The following is a 25250-nucleotide window of genomic DNA, read 5'->3' as shown; positions in this document are numbered from 1 at the left end:
TCAAATGTCTTTGAGACAGACTGAGGAAGTCAGAACGGCATCGTACACAAAATGAAAGGAGGGAGAGAGAGAAGTTAAAAACTGAATGAGTGTGGGAAAAAGAGGGGGGGGGGGGGGGGGGACAGACAGTTTGGTCAAAGTGAATAAGGAAATTTGATGAAACTGAAACTGGAGGTTTTATCAACCAGTGAAAGTAACAAAGACGTGTCCCAGTAATAAGCAGAGGAGCATAGTTGAAGCATTTTTTAAGTGTATTCATATTTCATATACATATTGACAGGTTTCTAATACAGCATGGTTCTGATAGTGTAACTGTCTTCTTCTCAGTTTGACTTTTTTTTTTTTTTTTTTTACAAGAATAACAATAAAAAATGATAAAGACAACACCATGTACGACTCACTTCTGAATTTTATGGCAATGCTTCTTTTGAATGGATTTTGCATCTCCCGATCATATCGCTGCTCAAGAATGAAACCATCCTGAAGTACTTGGTTCGACTTCTCCCCCCCCCTCCCCCAATGGCCAGGACAGTCGGCCAATCACAGCCACTCGCATGACACCTTCTCCAAAGTTTTATAGTTCCAGACAATGTTTCGTCGCCGTGCGGGGGAACCGACGCCCGTCAGTTAAACGCAACTTCCTATGTAGAACGTACGAAACTTGTGCTCCCAGCACAAAGTCCCACAACAATGAAAAGAGTTCCGTGTCCCGTCCTTCATCTTCTTCCGGTCAGCACGGTTAAAGATGGCAGACACGCATTAGTCCATAGTGTTATCTCCTCCTCCGACAAGGTTCTGTCCTCCTCTTTGCACATTACAAACATTTTGTACTTGAAAAATAAGACTGTCCATCTGATTTTTCATGAATACTATCTGTACCGTAAAAACCCCAGTGATGAAAAATAAGAACACTTTTCAAAAGGACCAAAATGGAATCAAAGACCCAGATATCGGCATATTTTTCATTTTCTCTCTCTCTCTCACACACACACACTCTTCACACACACTGTCTCACTCATACACGTGACTTTTGAAAGGCAACAGATGTCCGTTCTCCAAGGCAATAATGTCTTTGTGGCAAACTCGACCCTGACAATCCAGACAATAACACTCTGGATCCTCCCTCTCCAGGAATGGGAAAAAAAAAATTAAAAAAAATTATGCGTTGACTGAATAAAAAGTGAGATACATCCATTTCATTTTCATGAGTAAATACTAATGAGGAAAATTATAATGAGGACTAAAATAATAACTGTGATCGTCCTGATATCATAAGATAAAATACTACTTGCGAGAGGATACATTTGCGTTTTCTGGGCTCGACACCCAGCTTGCTCCCAATATGCGTCTCCAAAGGAAACAGAACAATAAAACAACCTGGAAGAAAATCAAAAGGTAAATGATGATACAAAGGATGAAAAACAAATGTTTAACACTTGTGACGGTGTCTGAGGAAAATCAAAGTAAGCCTAGGGAGGAAGCTTTTCTGTTCTTCTTTAAAGTAAAGTTCCTTTTCTTCCTCCGTCAGTCTTGACATCTCATTTTATTCCACTTCCATCTGTGAATTTTTTTATGTTGCTTGCAGCTCTGCTCCTGTATGTTGCATGTCCACGTTTTTTTTTTTTTTTTTTTTCTGCTTTAAAGTAAAGAGCAATAATTCTCTCAGAAAAAAGGGTTTCTTCCCCCCCCCCCATTGTCTAAAATGTAAATAATGCTGATTCCTGTAGAGAAATTGTACATTCCCTTTTGTTGTTCTCCGTCACAGACGCCAGTTCTGTCCTTTCACATTCGGGGGGGCTGCTTCACAAACAAGATTCTCAATCTTCTTTTGTCCAAACTAACCTAAGAAAGGAAACACAGACACAAGGGAAGTGAGACTCAACACCAACTTTAAATCAGAGTTTCTTCAGCACGAGCAGGAATAAACATGACATTCTGTTCATTAGTGCCAGGCAAGAAAAGTCTGTCACTGATTATCTCCATGATGCTTAAATGTACAAGTTGAGGCCTGAAAACTAATTTCTACTTCAGTGAAAAGCAAATCAAACAGCGGTTACTAGTTCAATTTCATTTTATGTTATTAGCTATAGTCAAGAATAAACTGTTATGAGAGGAAAAGTTGGTTAATCCACAGCGCACCAACATATTCTGCTGTAAACCTTGAAGAGCATTAAGTTATAATTCCAAATTAATAATATTAAACATCTTTTTGGTCGGGGGAAGATCTGCAGGAAAGATTTTATCATGTGGGGAACAGTGAATCATTTCATAAACAAATCACTCACACACACACACACACACACACACACACACACACACACACACACACACACACACACAGCTGAGTGTGAACTTACAGCTCCCAGACTCTTGTGTCTCTTCTTCCTCTCCGTCTCGCTCAGCCTCTCTCTGACTGCTCCAGGTAAACTGACTTGGCTGGCCGGATGCTCTGGGTAGACTGAGGAAAGAAAGAGAATTCGCTTGTTGAGCTACTTGTTTGCGTTTGAAAGGGAGACGGGATTTCACACTGACTAAAAATGTCCTCAGAAATATAATGGAAACCAACCTCTCCTTCTTTACCTTGTGCTTCGGACACCGCAGAGAGTAGTTGTCTTCATTCAGAGAGCAATCTGGATGGAAGAGAGGAACTTTCAACACTGCACAGATTTCCACACAGATTCTAAACACAATATTACTGTTTTACACCGACTCACTACTTGTATTTAATGCATCCACTCACCTGCTTCGATAGCACACATGTAATGATAGCGAAGTGTGCAGCCTTTGCTGTGGCAGCCCAGCGTTGAGCCGACCATCTCACAGTATGAGCAGCTCTGAGCAGAAAGACGGGAAAAAATAAATCAATACACCTTAAAACTGTACAAGACAGTGAAGAGCCTGGAAAAATGGTAAAAATCAATAAACACATAACTTCTATTAAACCACAGACCTTTCTGCTTAACACTGTGACTCACAAACTGCCTTTCAAAACAGTCGACGACAGAAATAAACTGCAAACATGAAGTCATCCCAAAACAGAAAAAGACACTCACTGTTTCTCTGGCGCCATCTAGTGCCTCCTGCAGGCCATAGAGCCTCCCATTGACGAGGTACACTCCACTGGTCCACACTATACAACATTCGTGGACCCACAGCTCCTCTGGGTCCATGGGCATCTGAGGGAGCTGGGCGAGTTGTGCCAATGGTCCCAGGGAGTCCAAGGCCGGCGGAGGGGGCTGGAAGGGCAGAGACGCCTTGCTGTTGGACGGCACCATCCTGGGAGAGTCCTCACTCGATTTGTGCCTCCTCTTGAAGCGGGGATGCGAGGTCAGCTTTCTGTGTTGAGGTCGCTGTAGAGCTTCGTCAGGCGGCGGCTGCAGCAGCAGCTGTTTCTGCACCTGCTGCGGGTCAGCCTCAAGGTCGAGCTCCCTCTTAAGCTGGGGAATAGGTCGGGTATCTAGATTCATGTCCCAGGTTAGAAATTTTGTTTTACTGGTGGTGGTGGTAGTGGTAGTGGAGGAGGAGGAGGAGGAGGAAGAGGAGGAGCAGGAGTAGGAGGAGGCGGTGTTACTGAGCTTTCCAGCCACATGCATCATCATATCCTCTCTTCCAGCAGGGGAGGCAGTTCTAACTGGAGTGCTGAGGGACGCTGGGTTTGAATCGAGGCTGATGGCATAGTCGCTCTCAGTTACAGGCTTGGGAAACTGAGCCTCTGGTGTTTGGGAGTCTTGGATCGTGCTCAGATAATTTGAGCTCATGTCTGGATTTGGTCCTGTTTTGTTTGTGCCTGTGGTGGCTTGACACTGTCTGACCTGAGGCTGGTTCTTGGGGAGCTTTGCAGCGTATTCAGCCCGGTAGAAAGGCCCGTAGAGATCTCCGAGGTGTTTGTAATTTGCCCATTTCTGACACAGGCAACAAAGCAGGCGGCCAGAGTGATCGGTCTCTGTGATCACAGGGCCTGAAACAACATAGCCAGAAGAAGGAAGTGCTTTTCCTGACTGAAGTGTAGTTTCCACCTCGTCTGTCGGCCTTCTCTCAGATTCTTTGTCTCTCTTAGATACCTGGGAGGAAAGAGCTGAGGTCAGGAGAGAATCAATTCCACTGCCGCCTGCTTTCCCAGCAACTGCACTTCGCTCCCCTTTCATCTTCTCTTCCTCAGCATTAACAATGGTGCACACCGCCCCAATCTCTGGAACTTTATTTTCCACGTGTATGTGTGGAAAAAACGGGCCTTTTCTATTTGAATCTGTGAATGCTCTGCTTGTGCCGAGACCCCCTCCTGCCCCTAAAGGTGTATCTGGGTCATCTTTGGCCACTGATGGTGCCGCCGCTGCCCCCCCTCTCCTCCTCCTCCTCTGTCTCCCTCTTGCTTCTAGGGGCCCGTCTTCGTCTTTGACGCCTCTGCGTCTCCGTCGCACAGGTTTGACCTCAGTCTCTGGCTGCGTGTCCTCACTCTCGACATCCACTTTCACTACCTGGGTTAAAACTGGGGGGTCGAGTGGGGGAGTGATTTTATCATCTGACAGCGGATGCTCTGCAGGGGCTGGTGTGCTGCTGGGAGTCAGCTCTGTCTGTGGAGTTGGAGCTGTGCCTGTAGAAGGAGTGGGGGAGGATGGAGCAGTACTCAGAGCTGTGTTCGGTGTCTGGCCTTGAGATTGGGCCTGGGACGGTGTTTGGGCCTGGTTCTGGGCCCGTTTTTGTTTATTCACACTCCCTACGGGCCTGCCCTTCTTTTTGCCAGATGGGAAATAGCCTTTGGGCACAAGACTATCCGAGTTCTTAGAATCTGGAGACAGACTGGACCTCGAGGAGGACAACTGATGTCTGTTCAGCATATGTCCTTGAGCCTGGCTGTGGTGGGGCGGGGTGGTTCCGTAGTAGTCACTTCCAGGATAATCATCAAATCCCATGTCAGATTCTTGAAGTTTCTGTCGGAGAAGATTAGCCGCAGATTGCTCTCCTCGTCTTGTCTCGAGCTCCTGGTAAGTGTTGGTGAAATGCTGAATATCTGACAGGGCTGAGGAGGACGGAGGTGGCGAACCCTGGACTGGACGAGGAAGAGGAGGAGGAGGGGGCAAAGGTCCGAGCAAGGCAAAGTCCTCCTTGTCATCAGATGCTGATGCCACAGAAGCCCCCAATCCAAAGTCAAAGTCTTGTTGTTTGAGGGCTTGAGCTGTCTGAAGGGGATCACATGGATAAGCAGATGGAGGTAAAGGTCCAGTCTCATCAACTCCTCTGAAGGGAATTATGTTGTTTAATGAGTGACTGTCATCCATGTAACTATCATTCCCTCCTGTAACTCTGGGGAAATGTGCTAGGTCTTGGTCCTGTGAATCATTAAAGGCTGGTAGTTCTGAGTGAGAGAATCCTGGGTAATGATTTGACTCATCATCAGCATGGCCTACTGGCTTTTTAATATTTGGTGTGATTTTCTGCACTATTGCCTCTAGTTTCAAACCCCGTCCTTTCTTGGGAGGCAAAACCTTGGTATTAGCACTTGATGGAGATTGGGGCTGTGAGTAGGTATTCTCTCCGGACATAGGCGATGACAGCCTGGGACACGGGATATCTGAACTGGTCGAGTCCTCTTCATTGTGGTGGCTTGACTCAGAGTGAGCCCCAGGAGAGTGATGCGAATTTGTGGCAGCTCTCTGCTGGGTCACATCCTGGAGCTGCCTCTTGGCGGGAATTGGAGAGATAAAAGAACGAACCCTCCTCCTCAATATTAGTGGATTTGTGTCTCCGGAACCACCAGCTTTAGACTGACGCACCTTCGGAGGCGTGGAGTTCATGTCAGCAGGTGGCTTAGCGGGGTTGGATGGAGGAGGGGGGCAGGGGTGCTTGGCTTCCTCTGTGGCTCCTCTGGGGACCTCGGGTTCAGCAGCATTTTGGCCATGTATCATCCGTGGGGGAGCAGGGCCATGTGAGGCTACTGGAGCAGGAGGAGGGGGAGGGGGAGGAGGCGGCTGTGTTCTGTAGAAGGACTCTCCCTCTATCATCCTCGGGCCTTCTCTTCCTGGGTGCGCTGACTCCCACATTTTCATATCAAAGTAGGCGCTTTGATGATGCAGCGAAGTTTTGGTTGCGTGTTGTTCACCAGGCATGTCAGTTTGGGGGATCATCCTCGGTCTCTGCTCCGATTGGCTGACCTTATGTCTTCCTGGGGAGGAACCAGGCTGCATCATCAACTCCTTGGATGACCTGTTCATGGCTTTCACCCAGTCACTCATCTCATGCGGGTGATGAGGGAGGCCGCGAGGGTGAGGATACATTTGAAGCTTATTTGTGGACTGAGCCTGGTGGGCTAAGTTGTGGTATGGATGGTGGGAGGGAAAATGGGGATTGCTGCGTGGCATTGTATTGCCTTCTCTCGTTTCCCCATATCTATAACCAGGAAAACTGCTGCCGCTGCCAGTTGATAAATCAACACTGTGAAGATAGGACTGATGCCTTGAGGGTGACGATAAAGGATTAGTGCTCATGGGGTGAGAAGGCAAGGGGGACATGTCCACATTACCACGCCTATAGGGGTCAGCATTCATTACAACAGATGAATGAACAGACTTGGGATGATACTCCATATCTGCCTCGTTCGCTCCACCTCTGCCATGACGATCAGTCTGTAAATTTACAATGTCTGGACCAGGGTCTTTTGATATCATTTCCATTTTCACCACTGGTTTCTCTCCCGTGTCTTTTTTACTCAGATCATTGGCTGCTGCTGGAGAGGAAAATGGCTGTTGGATCACAGAGGCTCCAATCTGACTTTTCTCTCGCTCTCTCTCTCGGTCACTCTCCCTGTCCCTCTCTGGTGTACTGCGCCGGTTTGGCGACACATCACAGATGACAGAGCGCCGCTCTGATGGGGCTAATATGGAGCCTGATGACTTTTGAGACTCAGTTTGACCAATGCTGCCAGTTAGCGGCTCTGGCTCTTGCAAAAGGAGCTCCTGAACAGCAGATGATGGAGTGGACACATTAGATAACACTTTTCTCTGTGGCAGGGAGTAGTCAGCTAAGTTTATATGTTTGGGTGGGGGTTGCTGGGACTCTGTAGCCTGTTGTAACTGACTCTGGGACACACCTAATTCCGGTTTGTCAGCATTTTGCAAAATGTTAGCACTGGAAACCTCTGACTTCACTGCAATCTGTGGATCCGTGGTGAAATCAGGCTCACTTCCATGCCTCAGGTTTGGATGTGTGGGCTTTCCAGCCTCTGTTCCTCCACTCTGCATCCTCATATTTTCATACGGGGTTCTGCTTTGAATGTGTTGTTGAACTTGGAGATGGGCAGGAAATGCCTGCTCTGGTCTGCCATAACGTCTATCTAGATTATAACCTTGAAGGACTTCTTGTAAAAGGCTGGGAAACTGCTGCATTTGAGAATTATCCTCATGAACTTTACCTCCCGCCCCGTGCCCTCGCTTTACCAAAGCCTCAGCTACAGAACCAGTCTGAGATTGTTGGTACCCTAAGTATCTGGAATTTGATTCCATTACACTCGCAGCACCAGCCCTCCCTCTCTTTTTCATTGACAAATCTGAGCCATATGTTGATTCTGGGTAGCCATATTTATGTGACGCAGACTGGGGGGGATTCTGAGGCCGTCCAAAATTAGATTTCTGGGAGGAATACAGACTAAGATCTATTCCCTCCTCTCCATTATGGCTGCTTGACTCTCTTAAGTAAGAGTGTGACTGTTTCTCTTCACCACAGTTGTCTTGGGGGTGCTTGGTTTTTTCAGTGTGACTTCCCTCAGATCGAGCTGAAACAATCACACCAACACCACTGGCAGTTTGCTGCTCTTCTGAAGTGTGCTTCTCTTCCCTCTCATTATTGTGTAATCTGGATGCAGTGTGCAACTTATTTTCTTTGTCCTGACCATTTTGTGTATTGACTTCTACAGCTCGCTGCATCTGGCTACCGCCTCTCTCTGTTTTTTCAACTACGCCTTCACTTTCGTTTTTGATTACTTCATTTTTAACCTCTGTTGTCTTCTTGCGACCACCTCTGTTGTCATTATATGTTAAAACAGGTTCTGAGACACAGTTTGGCTGGGGAGGAGGAATGCTGGAGGAGGGGGATGAGGAAACTGGAGGCGTTGAATGTGAAATTGGGCCAGTCTCTGATGACTGACAGCCAAAGGATGGAGATGATGACAAGGAGGGAACACGAGCTTCATTTGCTTTTTGCTCGGAAACACGTGGCTCTTTTGTCAGTGAATCTGAGCTGACTGTTTTAGCAATCGCTGCTTGTACAGACTGTGGTTGGATTTGATTCTGAGGTGGAGGGTGATAGCCTGTTGTTTCGGATCCACTGCTTGCACCACTCATCTGTCTCACTCTGCCATGTTCCCCCTCAGAAAACTGTTCCTCGCGCTCCACCTTGGTCCCTGATGAGCCTCCTACTGACATTAATGAGGAGTCTTCATCAGCGCCAGCATCTAAACTGGCACCATCAGCACTTCCATCTTTGACTGTGCTAGTACTTGAGGCTGCACTTGCATTTCGACTCCTAGGATGTGAGGGGGGCATGCTATGTAAAGCCTGTTGCATCTGTCCGACTTCTTTCTTCTTGTGTGAAAGTACGGTGTCAGTGAGGAGCATGTGCTGAACTGTGTTTGGTAAATTGGCTACTTGTGAGCTCAAGGCATTAAGACTATTCAGGCCGGCATCCTGGATTTTATCAAGCAGAGAAGATGAATAAACAGAGGATGCGTCCTCTCGGGATCCAATTCCTGCTCCTAGACCTGTTTTGTTGCGGCCTGTTGGAGGGAGACTGCTGCCTCCAACTGAACTCATGCTGTGAGCTTTATGACTGCCGCTGCTTCCACAACTACTGATGCTGCTATTTGAGTTGGGAGTGGGACTTAACTGTGGCATAGTCTGCAGTAATCTGCCATGACCATGGCTGCTACGGGGGTTTGATGGAGGAGGATGTGAAGGACCATGACCTGAGGGGTTTCCATGTGCCTCTGATACACTCATCAAAGGGGAAGGAGAGGAGCTACAGCTGGGGGAATGAACTGCTGAGGCAGCGGGAGAGGGGTTCGATATCGGGCTGAAGTTTTGGTTGATCTGGGTTTGCTGAGCATTAGGGTGCATTGGGGATTTGGCTATTTCTTGAGATGCTGCTTGAGGTATACTGGGATTGGAGGGTTGTTTAGCATATACAGATCCTGGAGATGGGCCCTGGTGCTGCATCTTGAGAGAGTTGTCGTAACCTACCCCTAAATTGTGCTGCGAGTTGCGGTGCTGTAGTGTGGACTGCTTGTGAAGAGAATGCGTCTGTGGGGAATATCCAGGATAACTTGAAGCATGGTAGCTCTGTTGAACATTCTCCATTGGCCCCACATTGTTAGCAGCTACTGAACTGGAGACCGAGTTTGAAGTGGAGTTGACACTGGGAGAGCTGTTGACTTTGGGATCAAATCCAGTGCTCGCAGCCCCATCGAGATATCTCTGCGGCGGAGGGCTGTACATTCCTGATGACCCCGTGGATGCTCCACTCTGTGGCGAGTAGTGTGCGTACTGTGGGGTCATTCTGTGCCCAGAGAGGGGGTAGCTCCGATGCTGCTGTCCGTGGTGGACAGCTGGGAAGGTTTGTCCATGCTGGCGGTGCTGCATCTGAGAGACTGACACTGACTGCATTGCAGGGTTCTGGCTCATATTGTACTGATGAGTAGGAGAGAAGGCTCCAGCACCAGCACCTCCACCTGAACCAGCACTAGAGCCGTAGTCTACTGGATACGGTGACATCAGGCCAGATGATGGGGCAGAGCCAGATCCAGCGTGTCGGTACTGGTGAGGTATATGTCCATCAATATTCGGGTAGCCAAAGCCTGTCCCGTAACCAATACCTCCCCTTCTCTGCCTCTCCTTCCCGCCCATTGAAAAATAATAGTCCATGGCCTCCTTCCGGTAAGGGTTGGTACTATTGCCACTGTGAATGTTACCCTGTGTTGGCGGTTGCTCCACAGCTGCTCTGCTTCTAGCACTGTAAGCAAGCATGTGGCTGGCTTGACTGGGGTGGTGATGGCCTCTGAGCAGGCTCTGTTGTTGCATGCCTGCATAATCGTCTGTCATCCTTGGGGAGATCTGGGGTTCTGCTGGCTGAGGGGGATACGGAGGTCCGCCTCCACCCCTCCCACTGAACCCATGGGGTAAAGAAGTAGGAGCTGGACTGTTTGGAAAATTCTGCATTGTGTTTTTTTTTTTTTGGTTTTTTGGAATAAAAAAAAAACAGAAATATCTGTCACTGTCTATATCAGGGAATGTTTCTGATCAGAAACTGGAAGGCTTATGGCAGTAACCATAAATGACAAAGAGAGAGTCTCTGGCCTGGCAGTAAAACAAGGAAATGCTTTTGAAATCCACCAAAGAGCTGCAGCAAATATCACAGATGCTGTAATCCCTTGTGTTGTTGCAGAGAGTTTCCGGGAGGTTGAATAGATGATGATTTTATCAATATAGAAAAAGGTCAAATGGTAAAAATCTTTCTTCTTCAATGTGGTGGTTGTTTCTGCTTAAAAATGTTTACATACAGGAGGATCTTAAAGAAAGATATGCGTAGTGAAGCCGGTTTCTACTGCAGAGAAGTCCAAGATTAAAAGAATGCAGTCATTCCCATGGCGTTGAGACGGTTTGGCACTAAGCAGGCAACAATATCACGGACAACTGACACACCAGCGAGAGATGTACGTCAAATGTCTTTACATGCACACACTCCGCTGTAGTAACAGCTCAAGCAAAGCAGAGCTACGTTTGGATCAAACTGAGTTAAAATCCAATAGCATCTTGAATGAAAAACAGAAATCTATTGAGACCGTGTTCCGTCACAGCGATCCTTCAGTTTGTCCACATGTATGACCGGACTCACAGCTGTGTGAGACTGCAGTAACAGAATCAAGAGGCCTGGATACAGACCCTCACTGAACGCTCCCGGAGGCAAACACTCCATTGATATTCTCATCAACTGGTGGATGCAGAGTGTAATTCTTTCTGAGAGGGTTTTTTTTTTTCTTGGTCATTCCCTCTTAAATAACATTTTCTCGTTAGTTATTTTGCTGCTGCATGCATTCAGTTGGACTGTAGAGGTCTTTGGTCCCTATTCAGAGATCGTTCCTTTCCTCAGATTCTGCGTTCAGATTCTTCCTGGTGCGCTCCTGTACCTTCAGCATGAAGCGGCCTTACCTTTGTTTAGTTTTTTTTGTGTCAACCATAATATAATTCTAGCAAGTTCCATGGCAACAATTGTCCAAAAGGAGGGTAATCCATTTATTCCACTTCAAGATGAGTCGGTTCAAGCTCCGTTTTGTCTCTTTCTCGTCCGTATTTCCATGCAGATAAGTTCGTTCTCCAGGAGTCGCCGACCAGAAGCCTTCACAACTCTGCAATCACAAAAGATGAATTAGAGATTTTAGTATGCAAAGATGAAAAGGCCATTTTTGTTTATCATACATTTTGCTAAAGCTCTGTCGTCATTGTTAAATAATTATCAAGAGAAATGAGCCGTGGTTTAAAATGCCTTTCGGAATAAAGACAGTTTTAATGGTCCATTTTTCTGATTTTTTTTTAATTCATCAAATTGATTTAAACTGTTCAGTCGTAAACGTGACATATTTACCAATGTGGGTTCAAACCAAATTAATACAATTACTTTTTAATCTTTGTTCAGGCCTTCATTTCAGTTCTAAATTACTGCAGCTGCTCTGGCTGCAAAAGAAAAAAACAAGTATTAAATCTGCATTTCAGTGCCCTAGTCTTTACTGCTACATCAAAAATAATCACACAGGTCGATCACAGATACATAAACCAAACCAATAACGATGTTAACAATCCTCACTATTCATGTCCCTCCTTGCTTCACTACCTTGAAAGGTTGGCTGGCCTCATCTCAACACTCCTATTTTAATATGCACTGTGGGCATATCCTTTACTGTGTTTGGCCCTTTTACAATACATGCCTAAGCTGCCTCCTCTGACTGATAACGATGACTGGAGAGAAAAGCGGTCTGGCAGCGGCACCGAAGCCGACAAAGTCCCAAACACTTCCTCTTGTAAACAAACAAACAACCATGTGGAGCCGACACAGAGGATCGGCATCTCCCGTCTCTTTTACAATCAGACTAAACCATTAACTTAAAGAGCATTTAACTTGTTTTAATGGTCTTTAATTGTTACGGGTGTCATGATGGCAGCTTTATGAGGTCAGTGCCCATAATTACCAAGTGTGACACGAGCCTCTATTGTCTGCTTCAAAAACACTGTAAAGTGGTTAATGACACTACAACAACTTTGGGAGACGGGTCTGTTAGTGCAGATGTAATCTGAGCCACACTGTTTACGATTATTTTATTTTAGGACAAGATGGTGAACGTCCCTTGTACATTTTAAGGTCTTTGGCACAATTTAAGTTACCAACTACCAGTAGATGTTTAGGGACATGACCCCAGTTGTGCACCTTAGCCTCATCAAGCGTTTCAGGCCTCGTTCTCAACAATACAGGCCGAACTTGAGGGCACGCTGAGGCTAAAGGTGAATCTGTCTTGAATGAAAGTAACACAAAAGCCATGTGGCTGCTCAGTAGATCAGACATAATAACCTCTATTTCTTTTTTAAACTAAACACTGTCCCCTTTAAGAACATAGGACAAAATGGAGAATATCCCTTGTATGTTCTACAGCACTAATTAATGCAGAGGTTAGTGACCAGCAGCGGATGCTAGGGACACATCTTCAGCGTCATCAAGTGTTTTAGGCCTTGTGATCAACGACACAGGCTGAACTTGAGGCTAAAGGTGAATGTGACTGGCTATTTACCTCTTTGCCTTTTATAAAAAATAAACAATGTCCTCTTTTAGAACACAGAACAAGATGGAGAACATCCCCTGTAGGTTCTACTGTACTAATGAAAGCCTACCACCAGATGATGTTAGCAGCTGTTAGGGACCACCAGCGGACGTCAGGGACGTGTCTTCAGTTATGTACCTTAGCTTCCTCGTAGCTACCAGTGTTGTTAGCATCAATCCTGTGTTATTTATCATCTGTATTGTGTTTTTTTAAGTGTGACGAGCATCGGGATGAGAAGAACCAGACCAGGAAGGGGAGCACAAAACAAACCAGTCAGACCTCACAAATCAAATAGGGACAGAGCCCCTTCTCGAGCTGGTCCCAGTCAGAGGGATGTGCTGGCTGTGATGCACAGGACACAATTAATCTCCATCAAGTCCACGAGCCCCGATGACTGATTAATCACTGCAGCTCACTGGGCAGCGTTAGAGGGGAACCGACCCAGTGCAGCGTGCCCGGAGTCGGTCCGCGGCTCAGCGGCACCGGGAGCCGGAGCGTTTCTCCCGCAGCTAACACAAGGCAGCTCCATTTCATGTTCTCCTCATCTGTCATGGACAACAACACTGGGCTTCTGTACAATAGCCCCGGCAGCTACGTTAGCGTGTAGCATACGCAATATCACAGTTAGCTCAGTGCTGCTGCTTTTAGCTTGTGGAGTTTAGCGTTAGCCCCCTAAAAAAAAACACACAACACCACCACCACCACCACCCGACGTACTGCTAATTAAAAATGCCAGCTAGTTGGGGGGGGGTTAGCTAGCCAGGCTACAGCCGCTAGTTAGCATCTTAGCGGGGAAGCTAATTTGCAGGTAGTTCATGACAACGTAGCTCCGGCGGGCTAAAGGCAGGGGGCTGCTACAAAAGAGAGGTGATTAGGTGCAGATGTTTCCCCCCCCCCCTCGGACATCCACCGGGACAGCGGGGCGGCGGCGGGGGGGGGGAACACGGCAGGGTTAGCTAGCTTCGGTACCTAGCTCCCCCAGCGCCGCATCACAAAACGGATCATCACGCAGTCTGGATAATTTTTTTTTTTTTCCTGCGTTGAATAAGCGGCTAACGATCGCCAGGGAGCGGCGGCGGTGCGGAGGGGAGATCCGGGGGTGGGGGGTGCGGGTGGGGGGGGTTAGGCTAGCTAACACACGTACCTGACAACGTCGCGACACAAGGCCCCATCGAGGAGCTGCTTTTTTTTTTTGTGTGTGACAACCCCAGCCGCCTCGAGTCGACCGCTCCGCCGCCTTTTCTCCCCCTTCTTCAGCCCTCCTGCGTCCAGACAACCACCGAGCAGCGGCGGCGGCGAAGGGAGGAGGAGGGGGCCCGTCACGACACTCGGATCCCGGGGCCTTTCTTCTCCGATTCCCCCCTCTCTCTCTCTTCTCCTTCCCTTTTGTCCCTCACCTCCAGAAAAAATGATGGGAGCGGAGCGGAGCAGCACAATCGGGGGGAGCCTGTGGGTCCCGTCAGCGGTGAGGTCCACACACACCCCCGCCCCCCTCCTCACCCTCCGGTTCCCTCACCCTCACACGCACGCACGCACACACACACTCAGCTGAGGTGATCCCACAGATCTCCCGCTGGAAACCACGCACAATCCGGTGCGGTCACTGGATCACATGTGTCTTCATCTGCAGCTCGACCTCCTCGTTCCACTACTGTTTTTCTTCTTCTTCTTCTTCTTCTTTGCAACACACACACAAATACACACACACACACACACAGAGAGAGAGAGAGAGACCGCCTTGAAAATGCACACACACTCATATTCCTGCACCCCCTCCTCCTCTCTCTCCATCACATCCCTCCATTCTCCCCTCCCTCCCCCTTCAAGCTTTTGCAATTTCTCTCATTTTCACCTACATCTGCACAGGAGGAGAAGTCCACAGATTACAGAGGGGATGTTGCAAATTGCAGTTTTCTCAACGCCTGCATGGGCCGAGCCTTGGTGACACAGCTCCTTTGTTCTTATTTCATCCCTCCAGTGAAAGTGGAAAAAGCCTAATGAAGGCTACCGGGGGTACAAAGGCAATATGGAGAGGAGACGGGGTTGAATGCAATGGTGGGATTTGTCTAAAAGGCCATTTGTGAGCAAACCGGCGGCATCAGAGGAAGACTGCGGTGCAATGGAGGGATGAAGCTTAAGTTTGCACCGCTGCTCTGTTGTTTTTGTCCTCTCCGCACAAAGAGAAGCCACTTAAATCATCACCAATGATACCCAGTCATCAGTTAATGTTTGACAGGACACGCTCACAACCCCATCACGGCCACAACAACAATGGAGGTGCCACAAACGGAATCTATTTCCCATTAAAATGTATTGTCTTGGTCCCTGCCGGAGCTTATCTGCTCTCACATAGGGGCCAGTGAGTGCAGCGCAGACCCACTCTCCCACCATCATAATGATGTGGCCTATGCCCCCCCATCCATGCTGCTTCACTTTACTGCAGTGAGTCAAATACACACACACACACACACACACACACACAGACACACACATTCTCCACGACATGCATGCGTACATCGTAACCACACAAGCACAAAAAAAAAAAAGACATGCACACTCACAAAAATCCAGTCTGACGTGCACAAACACAAAGTCAACACACAAGCCTGCACATCTGTATTCAGTCACTCACTTAACCTGTCAATCACATGCGTAAAATCTCCCTCAGTTTCTAAACAACAGTTCAATACATTTCATTCCCGGGCAGATACACGTCTATTTCTATCATAGTTGCCATAGCAACTGCATCACAGAGCCTTAACTGTGGATAATTCTCAGGCTACATATCTACATTTGCCTTTTACATGTGCAATTTCACACAGAAGCTCTTGTTTGGCGGTGCGAGTCTTCAGCCACGAATCACTCGCGAGCAGTTGTGTGCTTGTGTTGCCGCTAAAGTTGAGGTGAAAATGCTGAGAGGCGAGATAAAGGGCATTGATACTCTGGGCCAGCAAGTCAGCCAGCCAGGCTTGTCCAATCAACAGGGGCGCCTGCTGGGATACACACATCCTCTTCTCCATCACGGACAAGGTCACAAAATCTTCAACAGAGGAGGCTCAGAGCGCACAGCTGTCGAGGAAGCTGCCAGTTTTTAACATACATCATGCGCTCCACATGCATGTGACATGCACACAACCAGGTAGACCAACAGAACTGTCTCTTATGTGTCCTACAGTTTCTCTAAATTACATTTATACAACCCTAAACACAAGAGACAGAAAACAAAGTTAGACCTCCAGTACTGACACGAGTAAATTTATGTAAATCAAAAAATATTTTTTCTTCCCCTCGAGGCAGCAGGTTCATATTTTTGTATTTATTAGTGTAATATTCTTTTTTTAAGGATTCAAGCTCCGTTCATGTTTTTATTGTCTGTGTGCCGAGAGTTGAAGAGCATGTCAATGTTGCCCCTGAATAGTTTTTCAGTTTCTAGATAATGATGAAATATAAAAATAAAAGAATCACCATGTTTTCATTACAGGAAAAAACCCAAGGCTGCACTGCATTGTGTAATGTTAGATATCGTCTCAGCCTCATCTGCTCACAGGGATTTAAATTTTACATTACCTTGAATAAATATGATAACAATGATGTGCCGACTACTTTATGTAAAGGAGCTTAATATTTACAAAATCCAACACGATCCACGTAAACGTGTGACAAGAGACATCGCTTGAGAAAGCACAGTCCATTTCCATTTTGACAATTAGACAGAAATCTGCGCAAATATCTGCACCGAGCACCGACAGTGAATACGTAAACTCCCTCAACAAAATGTCCTTGACGTGCCCAAACTGAAAGAAGGGACATCAGTGCAAACATTTACATGGAATTAATTGCGACATGTTGAATCCGTCTGTCTGTTTTTTTGCACAAAAGGTCTAGAATGTCCACAGGTCTGAGACGCAGGCGAGCTTCATGTCACTCAGGCAGGTGAATGGGCAATTAAAACTCAGCTGGAGCGTTGTTCTCTAACCTGAGTGCATTGAGAGAAACGGTGGATAAGTGCCTGCACAGCGCTCGCTGCTCACTCTGAATACAATACACCCTTAAGGAGTCGTTTTTATGTGAAGGTGTGAGGCTCTTTCTGTCACTGATTACACCCGAGGACACAATCAATAATGACTCCATTCTGAGTGCTGATGATTTGATAACATTTCCAAGAATCACTTGTTCCCACAGAGGAACAATCACCACTGGGGGGGACACATGCACTTAAAGGAGAAGTTCACAGTTTTTCTGTGTGAAAATTATAGGTTTTGAACATTAGAGCAGGTTTTACATGCTGCCATTCCTCAGAGAGGAATTCAGAGAGACGCCTGACTAATATGTTTCCATTATGAGAGACACACACTCCACAGAATCAACTGCATCTCAGCAACAGTGACCAGAAAACATGTAGAGGGACTTTTAAACTAAAAGACTGTTTCAGCCGCTGACCACCAGCTCTTACTTTGCTCATCAAACACACAAACCTCTGCTTGTTTTCTGTTTTACTTACTAATGTTCATTACACAATGGCAAGTGGGAATGTCAGAGAGGTTCAAGTGGACGAATCAGAACCTGAGACTGGCTGCAGACGATGAATAAGAGCTAATTGTAAAGGATTGCCTACAAATCGATGTAACAGTAATAGATAAGATGAACCTTTAGCTAGATATCAAACTTAGTCAGATAAATCTTGGTCCCAATCACCTGCTCTGACTTAGTTTCCTTAGCTAACGTAGCTTTATTTTGCAGATGAAGTGGCTTTGATCTAATGTATAAAAACACCATATAGATATGCTCACAATTGTAAAAACTTGATATTCATTGGAGGACATCTTTTTATTTACTTAAAAAAAAAAAGAGTATATTCTTATATATTACAATATCTGCTCAGCGTATTTGTTTGGTGCTGGCATCCTGCAGCATCCAGTTCACACAGCAACAACCAATGGCATGCCTAAAAAGAAGCAGTGATTTGCAGTTTCCTTGATGACCACAGGGAGTCAGAGTCATACAACAAACATTGCGGCTGTGATGAACTGAGAATCTGCCCTGGCATTACAGCATTAAAAATAACCCTCATATTATTTTGTCAGAAATCCCCCAATCCATCAGTCCCTTTGAAGTGTGCGCTTCTAAACTCATGCTTTGGTACAATTTCACAGGCTTTGATCTCCTTCTCCTTCTAGTGTCCTACAATATCACAATTAGTGTTCCACGGACATTGAGTGTTATATCAGTAGAAGGGCAGCAGCTTTGAAAACATAATTGTGAATACATGGAGAAATGAGATCTTGAACTTTGATTGCCACTAGGTGCGCGGTGCCTCTCTCCTAATCTCACTGAAACTCTTACACATCAAAGAACATGATGTAGCTCAGCTGAAATACACTTGTAACAGCTCCGTCTCCAAATCTGTGACCTCAGCTGTGATAATTTAAAGATGTATTTTCCTCACAGGGACGTAATCAGTATTCGCTCTGTCCACCGCCGGTGGAGGAATTGAACAAATGTACCAGATCCGGATATCACATAACAAAAAAACACCACACACTCCAGCTCTATGCACACTGTCCCACTTCAACACACAAACACATACACACTCACCTGTGTGTGATCCTTTTGCCTGTTCATCAAAGATGAGAGGTGGCATGAGGCACTGAGCGGATCAGTTTTATTGTAGGTACCAATGGCCAGCAGGGAGCGCTCTCCCCTAATGTCCCTCACCGCTCTCACATAACTCTCTCATACACTGAGGCAGGCTGCCACACTCTTCTCGTCTCCTAGCAACCTCAGAACCCTGCCTCCAATCACTACGGATACCGGGAGGGATGGAGGGAGGGTGGGAGAGTGTGAAAGAGGTAGAGGGGGATGAAGAAGAGGAGGAGGAGGAGAGACTGACGAGGCTTCAGCATCAGCATCTCAAACAGCAGAACTGGTAACAAGTTGATCCAAGAGTTGGATCGAGAGGTGGATGATGTCGGGCGGTGGGGGGGGGAATCATGGAGCCGAGGTTCCCAGGCACATATTACAATCATAATTCAAATCAGCTGTATGATGGAATGTGAAATGGAGGGAGAGGAGAGTTAAGGCCTTTTGTCTTGAGTGAGTGTCCCCATACCCCCCCCCCCCCCCCCCCCCCCCACTGCATCACAACCTCCTCCTCTTCCACTCTCACCCAGCCATACCTGCAGCCCATTAAATTTGATGGTACCATCATCATCTCTGTTCTGTCCTTGTGACTCATGGCGGGCCTCGGTGCTTTATTACTCCGCTCCTCCTCGGGGGTCTGCGCTCTCCTCTCTCCAGTGATGTGTGTTCCTCTCACACACGCAGGACAAAATGTACACATACGTATATATCTATATACAGTTTAATCCTACACGACATCACACACGTGTCACATACTGTACATGTACGCCGGTATGATGCCTCACCCGTCACACAACAAGCCTGTATAAGGTTCTGTGTACATACTGTGTCATGCATGTAGAACCAACACACACACACACACACACACACTCGTCACTCACAGTCACAACACGCAAGCTTTCATATGCTCCCTGTGTAATGGGACAGTGACCTTAGACACCAGATCTCCTCCCCCTGTGGCGGCTGTCATGCAGGGAAGCGCCAAACAGATATGTGCATGACAGGGCTTAGTCAGGACGACTGGGCAGGTTGATACACAACAGGAGTCAGTGGGCTGAGCGCTGATAGGCTGTCTGCGGCTGGCAACAGATACAGTACCATACTTCTATGTTTATGATGTGTACGTCCTTGAGTACATGTGTCGCAGTGTAAGACTGGAAATAGAAACCTGAAGCTCCACAAATAAACTGTTAGGATTGTGTTATTGTCCAATACAACTGGTGGTAGCTGTACATTTAATCCAGCATTTGACGTTATCTCAAAAGGAGACCAACAGATTGTAATAATGATGATTGTATCGAAGAAAATCTGTTTGGATTACATCTTTAGATTTATATAACAGCAGGGTTAAAATGCATGTTAAAACAATACGATATGAAACAATACGATATACGATACGAGACAAGTCTTTGGTTAAAGTGATTGTACAACACATCCTGTGCTTCGCTGCCACAGCATCAGACAAACACATCATCCTTTGAAGAAATCTATTCTAGGAACAACAGTCCGTTAATATACGTCTGCAGAACTGTATCTCTGTGCCACAGAAGAGATGAAGGAGGGAGAGGAGAGGAGAACATGTGTGTGTGTGTGTGTGTGTGTGTGTGTGTGTGTGTGTGTGTGTGTGTGTGTGTGTGTGTGTATGCAAGAGGGATTGATAAAGAGAGAAAATGCTGGCTGCTGTTGCCGAGGCAACCATCTCTCTCCCCTCTCCTCTTTAACCCTTTCTCCTCAGCACTTCCTCTTCACCTTCAGTCTTTTGCCATCGCAGCGTTCTCTCACTTGTTGCTGTCCTGTCACTCCATCTGTGGCCGTCTGTATCTCCGTCATCCTCACATCACAAAGTCTGGACTCTTATTCATCGTCGTCATGTCGGCACACATGTGCTTTGTTAGCTCTGAATCATTCTGTGCGAGAGAAAATTAGTGGTAAACACATGATGATTTAAAAAATGTGACACAACACGACGACCAGCACAGATTTAAGTGATTCATCCCCCTGGAGGAATAAATGCTGACAGTAACGTGTGGCGGGTGTTTATATTCCTCAGATGTTGTTCTACACTTAGTCAACACTTTATTTTCTGATGACTGTCGGTGATTCAGTCCATCTGAGGAAAGCATGTGGTGGTTTATCGGTTTGCACGTTAGCAGGACGAGTCTACGACAGTCAAGACAAATTGCTTTGTCATCATAATATCAAGTTCATCATATTATAAACATGTGTCACGTGTCAGTGTCACAACTTGTGTCTACTGCTCCGAAGTGGCCCAAAACGTGGCCACGTTCCATTAAACCTCGGAGCTCGGAAATACCGACCCCCCGAGTCGGAAGGTCAGAGGAACCTCTCCTCCCCTAACTTTGAAATCTAAGATGGCTGCTCCTTGTATCAACATAAGTGAAAGCTGTAGTTTTTACTGTGGACGTATTGATACGCGTGAAATGCAGCATAATGCGTTATTATGAACCGGTTTTGCTAACGATGGCTAGCTGGCTTAATGTTCCGCTATCCACTCAGGTTATTCCGGTGTGATGTCTCCGAGGTGTAATGGAACGCGGCATTAAATGCTCCCTACCTACTTTGAAGGAAACATGGCTATGGACACATTCATATATAACTATATGGTATTGTGACATTAGCAGTAAGCTAATACTGGTTCCGTTTTTTTCACATATCTATGCTTTAATAAAAATCGAGGTCCACCCAGATTGTCCCTGACACAGTCATGATCACGTTCTGGATCCGTCTCCATATAAAACCAGCATGTGTCCAACACAAAGCATCTTTTATTTCACCGAGCGTTAAACTAAATAATTCAGCTGATCCTTTCTCACATTTAATGAATAAAATGCATTAGTGGTGTGTCTCTATACTGTTAAAGATATACTTTACATTTCATCGCCGCCTCAGACCCTCTATGGTTTTGACATGATATATCTTGTTGCTAGGTAACTGTTAATTGTTAAAATGTAGGTAGAAAACAGAGGGACGGGCGACGAGAGAGAAAAGTGAGTGCTTCTGTAAATGTTGGTTAGAAACAGACAGACGAAAAAAAAAAAAAATATCAGAGCAATTGTCTGCCAGGCAACGAGTCTCTTAAGGTCACATCTCTCAAGTATAGAGCGAGTTGTTCCACAGAAATAAAAGCTGAGTTTATTGGATTCATGGAAATACAGAACTGCAGCACTTTGTTGTCGTCTGTCCTTCTAACTCGTCCTCTCCCTCCCTCCTACTCTCTCTCTCTCTCTCTCTCTCTCTCTCTCATTCTCCATAATCCAGTGAACTCTGATCCATAACTCACAGAGCACTTTTATCACCCACACACACACACACACACACACACACACACACACACACACACACACACACACACACACACACACACACACACATACACACACACGCACTTTTCCCTCCGTCCCAATAATTCAACTTGATGCACAGTATAAGTGTCACAGTCGGCACCTCAGCCCCCCCCCCAGCCCCTCGGCCCCTCGGCCCCTCGTCTCACTTCTCCTTGTCGCCTCACCTGTCATTCTTTGTCCGCCCACCAGATGTCCCTGGACTGTCTTCCTGGCTCCAATTCCACTTGCTCACCTGTTTCCCATCTGCAGTCGCCTGAGCTTCCACTATTTCAATCGGCCTTCGTCACCAGCTCCTCATCTGTTTATGCTCCATACCTTTTCTCCATGAGCCTTCCACCTGAGCTCAGTCGTCTTAACCTGCCTGTATTAAAACAACCTGGACTACATCAGGACCCAGTCACACATACACATGAATGTGTGAGTGAGGAGGTGAATAAAACATTTGCTTCCTGTGGCCGAGCAAATCCTCAGGGTGGCTTCACGTGGAGTTCAGCTTGTGGTGAACTTTGACCCGAGGCATTCGCTTCACATTTGTCCTTCGCCGGTCTGTGAGTCTATGTTCAGGTCCAGTTACTGCTCAGACTAATACAGACGGTTAATGACATTAATTAATTACGTTAAAAAATGAAAGGATTGAATACATTCTCTTCTCTAGTCTAGAAAATGGAAGATGTCTTCATTTGATTGTCAGATGTTGTATATTTATATGGACTGTTTCAAAAACCAACCATCTTATCACCATTAGAGTTAAAAAGGAGAAAATGTTTTCCAAAAATAAAAAAATCCCTAAGCTGTTAAATGTAAAACAATAAAATACTTTTCTATTACACAATATTACATCTAAAGACAAAAAAATATCTCCTTGACAGAGGTGATCAAATACAATCCCACCTCTGTAGAAGCTTGGAAGTTAAGATGCTGATATGAAACCATGGTTACAAAAAGTTAGTAAAGTAGTTGAGGAAGTCAGGAGGAGGATCAGGTCCGAGGGAGGCCTTCAGTGTCAGAGAGTGTCAGGTGACACATCGGGTGAAAGACGCAGCACGGGGAGGGTGAGACACAGTCAGGGAGGGTGAGATGCCGACAGAGAGGGTGAGACACAGACAGAGAGGGTGAGACGCAGTCAGAGAGGGTGAGACGCAGTCAGAGAGGGTGAGACGAAGCCAGAGAGGGTGAGACGCAGTCAGAGAGGGTGAGACGCAGTCAGAGAGGGTGAGACGCAGTCAGAGAGGGTGGGACACAGACAGAAAGGGTGGGACGCAGACGGAGAGGGTGAGACGCAGTCAGAGAGGGTGACGCAGTCAGAGAGGGTGAGACGCAGTCAGAGAGGGTGAGACGCAGTCAGGGAGGGTGAGACGCAGTCAGGGAGGGTGAGACGCAGTCAGGGAGGGTGAGACGCAGTCAGGGAGGGTGAGACGCAGTCAGGGAGGGTGAGACGCAGTCAGAGAGGATGAGACGCAGCCAGAGAGGATGAGACGCAGTCAGGGAGGGTGAGACACAGTCAGAGAGGGTGAGACACAGTCAGAGAGGGTGAGACGCAGTCAGAGAGGGTGAGACGCAGTCAGAGAGGGTGAGACGCAGTCAGAGAGGGTGAGACGCAGTCAGAGAGGGCCTCTGAAAGATGTTGAATCAGAGTCGTCCGAAGTTTCGGGCTCCTACTTGTCTTGATCCTGTCCAGTCAAACCATTTTCATCCTGATAAACCTGAACAGTAACAAACCAGCGGCGCTGACAGTGACATGTCACACTGGAGGTGGAGGTGGAGTCCGAGGTCACTGCACGTGACTCTCCATCTTACTAATAGATCTCATCCTTTCTTCCTCACACCTCACTCCCTCCATCAATAATTTAATAAGTCTTGCTTGGCAGTGTGACTGAAAAATTAATGTGAGGGGTGTCTGTGTGTGTGTGTGTGTGTGTGTGTGTGTGTGTGTGTGTGTGTGTGTGTGTGTGTGTGTGTGTGTGTGTGCTGTTCCATGGATGATGGATGAGGAGGTGGGTGTCATCCTGGCTGGGTGGAGGGGACGCTGCTTTCAGGTACAGGGGGAAGGCTCAGACAGTTTGCATACAGAGCAGGTGCCAGTTAACGTGTTGTACTGAGGTGTAACTCCTGCAGATTCAGATTCTGGCGTCAGCTCTAACAGCGTCTGACTGGGTCGACTCACTCGGCTCCTGTCAGGCTGGTGAGCAGGTGAGACTCTGGAGGAGAAGTTCACTTCGCCTCATCGTCAATGTTGTGTGAAGTAGCTGAAGTGACGCTAAAGGTCTTAGAGGTGACTCTCTCTCTTCATCTCTCACTTTTCTTGTTATCTGTCAAAACTCTCTCTTCCGAGTCCGTCACTCCCCCCCCCCCGCTTCTCTCCTCTCCACAACCCCCATCAGGTTTCGTTTTCATCTGCATTTGGTTGTTTGTTATTTAGCAGGATTATGCAAAAACTTCTGGAGGGATTATTACTTACTTAAACTTGGTGGAAGGATGTGACCTGGGCCGAGGAGGAACCCATTAAATTTAGCTGCAAATCCAGATCAGCTGGATGCATCCATTTGTCCTTGATTTCCCAGAGAATATTTTTAATGCATCTTGATTTAAAACCAGGAATATTTAAGGGACTGCAGAAGCAAACAAAAATCCACATCTAGTGAATTTAAATATGGTTTCTTAAGGGGTTGACTGCGTTCCTGCGTACTCGTTCCCGCACCTGATCCCTCATCCCATTCCAGTAGGTAGAAGCTGTACCTGGAGCACGTTACGTCGATGCATGGTCAGCGTGGCCACCAATTTTGGGCTGGATGACGCCATCCACCTGCAAGCTTCCCTCCTCACAGTCACGTCTGTCTTTCAGAACCATCTCCCTGTCGTCCCTCCCTGATAATGCCAGCTCCCGGGTGATGGGGACACAGGAGAGCTGAGCGTCTCCTGAGTCGATCTGGCAAAGTAACCGTTGAGTCATTGGTATCGATCAACAACCCCCATCAAACTCCCTGCAGATATATTGTGCTCATTTTGTACGATGGGCCGGTGTAAATCTTAATGCATCTTTAAGTCGGTCCAGATAAGATGCGCTGGTTAAAATGCCAAGATGTAAAATTTACAGCCTCCACAGGTCGACTCAGTGCAACAGGGAAAAAAAACAACATGGAGCTGTTTGGTGGATTTGAGGTGTTTTTGTGAGGTGAAAAAAACAAACAGCTAATCACACGCCTACAATATTATTTGCATATTGAATCTTGCTCTCCATCTCCGTGAGGCATCATGATTCAGATTCAGCTAATCTGATGTTTGCATGTGCACAACTTCCACCAGGAATCCTGCTAGAAAACAGCTTTACATGACGTTAGCAGTCAAACAAAATGCACATGATTTGTATCTTTGATTTCCTGTGATATGAGTATTTG

General features: G+C 46.7%; 1 protein-coding gene across 2 annotated transcripts; it reads right to left on the bottom strand.

The window, feature by feature from the left end:
* Positions 1-230: 230 nt before the first annotated feature.
* On the bottom strand, positions 231-14630 carry tcf20 (transcription factor 20). 2 transcript variants are annotated; one of them, XM_034593025.1, is made up of 6 exons: positions 13995-14630; positions 3054-11389; positions 2741-2834; positions 2567-2630; positions 2358-2458; positions 231-1842 (listed from the first exon to the last, which is right to left on the bottom strand). In XM_034593025.1, the coding sequence occupies exons 2-6, from the start codon at positions 10200-10202 to the stop codon at positions 1838-1840; spliced, it is 7413 nt and encodes a 2470-aa protein (XP_034448916.1). In that variant the 5' UTR covers positions 10203-11389; positions 13995-14630; the 3' UTR covers positions 231-1837. The 2 variants fall into 2 exon arrangements, with proteins under 2 accessions (XP_034448916.1, XP_034448917.1); XM_034593026.1 differs by having other exon boundaries at positions 2581-2630.
* Between the last annotated feature and the right edge of the window lie 10620 nt (positions 14631-25250).

This window comes from Hippoglossus hippoglossus, chromosome 8, assembly GCF_009819705.1.
Source record: "Hippoglossus hippoglossus isolate fHipHip1 chromosome 8, fHipHip1.pri, whole genome shotgun sequence".
Lineage (NCBI taxonomy): Eukaryota > Metazoa > Chordata > Actinopteri > Pleuronectiformes > Pleuronectidae > Hippoglossus > Hippoglossus hippoglossus.
Note: the sequence above shows the minus strand (reverse complement) of the source record. Positions and strands in the feature narration are given on the sequence as shown.